At 45.2% G+C, this 7,459-nt stretch overlaps 1 protein-coding gene across 1 annotated transcript; it reads right to left on the reverse strand.

Annotated features, from left to right (window-relative positions):
* Positions 1-5,442: 5,442 nt before the first annotated feature.
* kcna1b (potassium voltage-gated channel, shaker-related subfamily, member 1b) lies at positions 5,443-6,933 on the reverse strand (the record flags this gene model as incomplete). Its single annotated transcript, XM_084573718.1, has 1 exon — positions 5,443-6,933. One exon carries the CDS (start codon positions 6,931-6,933, stop codon positions 5,443-5,445), a length of 1,491 nt encoding a protein of 496 aa, XP_084429844.1.
* Positions 6,934-7,459: the final 526 nt, after the last annotated feature.

Here is a 7,459-nt window from a genome sequence, read left to right on the forward strand (position 1 = left end):
TTGAGTTAAAGGGATTCTTTTTACTTTGTGAACTGGGCCTTAAACCAACGGGTCGGTGACACACAGCTGGAACACACCTGCACAGAAATCATCATTTATCTGAGACGGACGGCAGTGATTTAAACACTGTTAGAGTCCAGGATGTTTGTCGTCCTGCACCCATAAAAACAGCTGCTTTGCTCCAGAAGAGAATCTTTTATCAGCACCTTGTACGTGAGATAACAAAGGTTTATTCAGTTTGTTTTGCACAGAACTTTGTATAAAAAATTGGAGCTTAAAACTTTCAGCCAAGTTTTAACTTTGACTCCAGACAAGTCTCTTTTATCTGCAGCTTTGTCCTAACAGTCTTTGTTTAATAAGGATCGTCTTCTATCTCAGTCAGTAACACATCATTTACATATGAGACATGTAGATGTTATTATCTTCGTGTCTAAACTCTACTTATTATTCTCGTCTAATTATTTTTAGCACATTTTGATCTTTCAGACTAAAATCTTCTGCATAATTCTTGTGCAAATCAAGATTAGAAGATTTATTGTGTGAACATAAATTAGTTCAAATGCAGAATATAGACTGATTATTAACTTATCTCCACCAGACATGAACAGGACAATCATTCAGGTTTAGACCGTTTGTGCATCTATAGAGATAGACATCTATGTTTTTTGACACTAAATGTAAATACTGTTGATTTATTTTACCACCATGTGCAGAGAAGACGAGAATACTGCAGTAATACTGGAGCGTAATCTAAATTTAAAGCTCAGCTCTCTGTATTTGAAGAAGGAGCCGCTGGATCATGATTAACGTCCTCTGTTAAACCTTCAGATGTTCGTGGAGCTGCAAACGTCACATTTCTGCTGTTGTTGGTTTTTGAACCAACAATAAAAATAGTTTTCTTTGTTCCAAACGATAAAAGGTTCGTTTATGTTTCACTTAACAGACGCTGCTCAAACACTTTGACCTTCTTCACTGTGAGAATAAAAACGTCACATGGCTGCTACAGAACTGCTGTCAGGGAGCTTCTGGTTTTGTCCACAGTCTCTCTGTTGAGAACTGATTCTGCTCCGGCAAAGATCTGCTGAACCAATCAGACCGTTTGGGGCGGGGCTTAATGTCGTGATGGAGGGAAGAGTAAAAGTTTTATAAAAAAGTTTTATATTTCTGCATAGCTATGACCCTAGCGTCGTAGCCTGACGTTCACCTCCCCAGAAATGTAACGACGCGGCAACGCAAACCACAAGAGCTGTGATTGGTCCACTTGGTAGTACTGTTTCCTCTTTAGTATTTCCATCTGATTCTCCATCTCCATAATTTTCGAGTCAATCCTCTTGGATCAGTAAAGATGGAACACATCTAGGAAAGGTTAACTGAGGAGGTTCAGAGATACGAACACTTGTACGACTCGTCTTCACTTGCCATTGTTGAAAGTGAAGCAGGAAGTAGAAACAAAAATTTACCCGACACAGCGTCCACTAGTGTTTGGGTGGAGTTGTTACGGAGCGAGCCAGACTGAAGTAGAAATGTCTCGCATCAGTGTAGGCTACGTACGTCGGTTACGGCGTCTACGTCCTGCAGCACCTTAAATGAGTCTTAACGGAAGAAACAGAAACAGATTTAGATTGGTTTGTTTTCAATCTTTCTGCTGCAGCTTGTACTGACTGGATGAACATATATCTGTGATAAATGCTTTTCCACTTGGTTGCAATCAAACCGTAGCTATTTATTCTGAGAGCTGCATTTGTTTGGGTAGATGCTGGCGTCTGCTCTGCAGGGGGCGCTGCAGAGAGAGGGGGGTAAAAATCAACTCTCTGATCTTATTCCTTAAAGTGTCAAAGTGTGAGCAGTAAAATCTCCTCATCAACACGTAGGATGATGAGCTACCTGCAGCTGTCGTTGTTGTTGTGAGTGTAGTATCACTAGATGTTTGAGCGCCGTCGTTTCAGCCAATAATTTAATAAAGAAATCTCCAATCTGAGTCATCATGCAGAAAAACACCTCCCTCACACGGCCATGTGCTCCCTCCTCAAAACAAAACAGCAGCAGTAGCAGCGGTAGCAGTAGCGCCATTTTGCTGGCATGCAGAGTGACTAATGCCTGTGGTAATGTTCAGACGGAGGCAGCTCTGCAGTGGAAACACTGAGTGCCTCCGCTGAGGTCAAATCCATCACAGCCTCTCGCCACAAACGGCCACGACGGAGCGCTCGCTGGCGGCGGCAGCTTCGTGTTCTCAAGCCTCAGTGAGCGAAGGTAGAGCAGCTTGTAGGAATGGTTGGAGACTGCAGCGTTTCTCAGGTTTAAAAGAAGCTGCCGTCGTATCCAGCAGAAGGTTTTTTGGTCCTTGATATAAAAACGTCGGCAGTGATTTTGCTGTTACGCTCCAGTCACACACTTTGAGATTTTGTGCTGCAGTGGAAAACCAGACTTCTACTGAGGACACCGAGGTCCTCGTAATGAACAGGGTCATATATTTTAAACTTAAAACTGAATGCAGCGCTTGCAAACTAAATATTTCTGCTACAAACAGTGGAAATGATCATTTCTGAGTCCTTATTGGTTTCCATGTGGTTATCTGAAAATGTCTCACTTGCTTTTAAGTATGCATTTGTACAGTAGCCCTCTCTGTTAACCAACAAATCAGTGTAGCTAGCTACAGTTAGCCTGGAAGTCAGAACAACACTAATCTTGTAGCAGAAAGTTTATCTGGAGTCTCTTCAATCTGCCGGGCCAATCAGATCGTTCTGGCGTCTACATGTATTATTATTTTCATGCCATTAAAACAAATGTAAAATGATCTGAACCAATCAGAGGTGTTTTACAGCTAACCTTTAGCTTCTGTTAGCGATAGCAGCCTCGTGAACTCAGTCATGCTTTAACCAACAGCTCCACATGTTCTTCCACAATTCTCATGAAACCACAAAGTGATTAGACAGCTAAGTGTGCTAAACCTTAGCCAACTCACTTAGCTAGAAAACCTTAGCATGGAAGCTAGACCGATGCTAATTTTTTGCAGAGGGAAGTTATTCTAGAATCTAGCTAGTCCAAGAGATTGAACAGCTTACTGTTCGGTGTCACAACTAGCTCCAATAGCTAATACAATAAGGTAGTCTCTATGCTGCATTAGCTTGGTTAGCTAGCAAGTAGCCTAGTAAGTACATTTCTACGCTGATAGCTGTTTAAATAACTGAGAATCTTGTTTGAACAGTTAGCTAGCTAATCAAACCGCTAACATTTTGTTTGTCTGTCAGCTGATTGATGGAGCAGCTTTTTCTTTCATCTGGACTCTGAAAATATCAAAACTAATGTTTAACTTCTGTGGTAAACTTCAGAAAGCCTCACACAGCTTCCGAACATCTGAGCTAGCACGAAACAATCGTTGGCAGTTTTTTGGCTCGATGCAAAGAATCCGTATCGTTTTCTTCTAGTTGTGTTCTACAGCCGTGTGTCATCGTCCCGAACAGACGTGAGGTTGTTTTATTAAAAGGCCCAGAGGAATAAACTGGTGTCTCCGTCTGAAGGTATTCATCTATCAGCCTCGTGGCAGGAAGTTAAGCTGCACGTAGTAACAATGAGCTCTTTGTAGCATCTGTTGTAAAGGGGGAGGCACTTCAGTCAAATCTAGAACGAGACGGGGTTCAAGGCACTAGAAACTAATTGTAGATATCTCTAAAATTTGTTAAATATTACTGCTTTCCTTCTGGTTTGAAAGACAAATGCAGAAAAAATAAAATGGGGTCACAAATCACATAAAATGATCCCATGCACTTCCATCGTCAAAGATCAGAGCTTCAACAAATGAAAAAGGACGATGTCGTTTTAGATTCTTCTTTTTTTTTTTTTTAAAGAGAATTTCTCTTTGGACTTTTTCTCAGTTAGTTCTTTTTTTTTTGTTTGTTTGTTTCTAGCAGATTTGTCCCCTCTGGCAGTTTGCTCCGTCATGCACCGTTATCCTGTTGTTAGCTTGAAAGCAATGAGGAGAATCATCATCATCATCATCATCATAATCATCATCCTCCTCCAGCTCCCGAGGTCCCGCCACAACTGCAAGCAAATTTAATACTGACGTCATGCATTGAGTATACGTAGCTATACCGTAGCTAATTAGGCCATAATGCTTTAGTGTTTTTTTTTTTTTGACATGCCGTGATCTTCGTAAAAGAAGTGTTCCTGTTCCCTTAAACATTCAACACGTAAATGCTCCGAAAAACAACTGAAACCATAAGAAACAGCCAGTGCACTTTTGGTGAAAAACAAATGAGAGAAAAAATCCCAGGAGGAGAAAGATGAGAGTCAAAGAAGAAGAAGAAGAAGAAAGAATAAATAAAATGAGGTAACGTCTTGTGCATGCCGATATAAGAGAGAAGAGAGTCTCCACATGCTTTTATATAAAGGAGTGTTGCGTGGCGTCGTACAGGGAACCTCCGGCCGACCGCTAGCAGCAGCAGATAATCCTCCACGAGGCTCGGCTTCACTTCCTGTTTCTGATTCCTGGAAAAAAAAAAAAAACTTCATCTGGCAATTTATTTTATTTTTTTCCCAAACTTTCGTTGGATGTGCCGCGGAAAAAAGAAAACTGTAATCCACTCAGAAATGTGTTGCTCCGGGTAGAAAGTCGTCCTCGGATCCTTCCAATCTCAGTTGGGCTTTGTTGTTTTATCTTTTATTTCTTTATTTTTTTTGTTTTATCCTCAAAGTTGAGTCTATTGCACAAAGCCTGGCAGGTGTCAGCTCCACTTAAACCAACCGGGCCTTAAGATTCAAAACGTCTGTTCTGATTCTGTCTCTGTTTTTTATTATTTTTTTCTAAATCTGGTTTGAATGTGTTTTGATGTTTGATGTAAAGTGCTGCGAATCGTCTCCTCGTTGAAAAGTGCTGCACAAATAAACCTCATCTTAAAATAGTCTAAATTAAAGTGCCATAAAATAATTCTCAGATGTCAAAGTTAACTAAACCTGAAGGCCGTGGGACGCTCTTAAAGGGACACTCCGTCTATAGTTTACTTCCTAAAGGTTGGGTGGGGGAGGGGGGGTTAAAAATCGATGCAGCACAAACTAAAAATCCTCTTTTTTTTTTTTAAATCTCCACTTTGAGGCAAATCTAAAAGACTACATTTCCCAGAGTTCCCTTGATTGCCTCTCCTGCTTTCCCCATATCTTTAAAACTTAAAGAGTTCCTCTTTAAAAGGTACGAGTTGCTTAAATGTAAAGAATAATTTATCAAAAAACAATGTTTCTCCAACAGCTGCTCTTTTTACTATTGCCAAAAAATCTGTTTTTATTTTTTTAATTTTAAATATATAATGATTTGAGTGTGTGTGCGTTAAAGTCTTTGAATGAAGAGAAGAAGAAGAGATTAAAATGCACCAATGGAGATAAAGCATCCAGACGTTTCTACAATATTTACAGCGGTGCATCGCCGCCGCCGCCGCCGCCGCCGCCGCCTCACACGTCGGTGAGCAGCTTGGCCTTGATCACACAGTTCTGGCTCGGCGCCGTGCAGTTGGCAGTCCTAAGGTTCGCCTCCCGGAAGTTGTCGATGCTGTTGTTCATGTCCTCGTCTATCTCCATGTACTCCGACTTGCTGACCACCGAGGAGCTGCGCCGGCTGGAGTTGGTGTCCGACGCCAGGTTCTGGTTGCTGACGTTGAGCAGCTGGGCCTGCTCCTCGCCCTCCGTCTCCCGGTGGTAGAAGTAGTTGAAGTTGGAGACGATGACCGGCACCGGCAGCGCGATGGTCAGCACGCCGGCGATGGCGCAGAGCGAGCCCACAATCTTCCCGCCGATGGTCACGGGGTACATGTCCCCGTAGCCCACGGTCGTCATGGACACCACGGCCCACCAGAAGGCGTCGGGGATGCTGGTGAAGAACGACTCCTTCTCCTCGGCCTCGGCAAAGTAGACGGCACTGGAGAACAAAATCACGCCGATGAAGAGGAAGAAGATGAGCAAGCCCAGCTCGCGCATGCTCGCCTTCAGAGTCTGCCCCAGAATCTGGAGCCCCTTGGAGTGACGGGACAGTTTAAAGATCCTGAACACCCTCACCAGACGGATTACCCTGAGAATGGCCAGAGAGGTGGCCTGCTCCCCGCCGCCCTTCCCCTCCTTGCTGTCCGGGTCGTCGGCCAGCTCCGTGCCCAGAGTGATGAAGTACGGGATGATGGCCACGATGTCGATGGAGTTCATCATGTTCTTGAAGAACGCTGCCTTGCTGGGGCAGGCGAAGAAACGAACGATCAGCTCGAAGGAGAACCAGATGATGCAGAGCGTCTCCACCACAAAGAAGGGGTCAGTGAGGACGTTGGGTTTGTAGTAGGTGGTGGTGTTACCGATGATCTGGACTCGGTAGTTGGGATCCTCCTTCAGCTCCGGTAACGTTTCCAAACAAAAGATGACGATGGAGATGAGGATGACCATGACGGAGACGATGGCGATGCCCCGGGCGGGCCCCGAGCTCTCCGGGTGCTCGAAGAGGAGCCAGATCTGCCGCTGGAACTCCTTCTCCGGGAGAGGTCGCTCCTCCTCCCGAATGAACCCCTCGTCTTCCCGAAACTTCTCCATCGCCTCGGCGCCCAGCTCGTAAAACTTTATCTCCTCTGAGAACATGTCCAGCGGCACGTTGACCGGCCTCCTCAGCCGCCCGCCCGACTGGTAGTAGTACAGGATGGCGTCGAAGCTGGGCCGGTTCCGGTCGAAGAAGTACTCGTTCCTGAGCGGGTCGAAGTAGCGCATCCTCTTCTTGGGGTTCCCGAGCAGCGTCTCCGGGAACTGGGCCAGGGTCTTGAGCTGGGTCTCGAAGCGCAGCCCCGAGATGTTGATGACGACGCGCTCGCAGCAGTCGTGGTCGTCGTCGTGGTCGTCGGGCAGGTAGGGGTCCTGCGGGTGGCCCGGCAGGGTGGAGGTCTCGTCCATGTTCTCCGTGGACACCACCGTCATCCTTCCTGGAGGGTGGAGGACGGGAAGCAGGAAGCTGAGGTGGAAGAGGAAACGGGGACGGGGGGAGTTGAAGTGGAGACGGTCCTACTGAGGCCAGCAGCTCTCCATCATCATCATCATCATCATCATCATCATCATCCCAGAGCTGGACATCTCGTTCCTCTGTTCTCCTGGAGGAGCAGGACACAAACATGAGGAGCTGGTCTCACATGGAAGACATTTTATTTTCCTTAGAGGACACAGCAGCAGAAATAAATAATAAATAAATGAAATCATGCAGCAGCAGCAGCAGCAGCAGCAGCAGCTCCAGGATCCTGCTGCATCCGCTGCTCTTTCCTTTTTTTTTTTTTTTTTTTTTTTTACCGCATACATCAAGTTTGCGGCTGCGCTGCTTCTTCTGCGCACATCAGAGTCCAGCTTTAACACATGCACCAACAAATAAACTGTAGCTCTAAACCAACGGATGAACGCATGAATGTTTACCTGAGCTGAGCGGGAGGTGCAGCAGATGGAGAGCCTCAATGCG

The sequence above is a fragment of the Chelon labrosus genome (genome assembly GCF_963514085.1).
Source record: "Chelon labrosus genome assembly, chromosome: 23".
Lineage (NCBI taxonomy): Eukaryota > Metazoa > Chordata > Actinopteri > Mugiliformes > Mugilidae > Chelon > Chelon labrosus.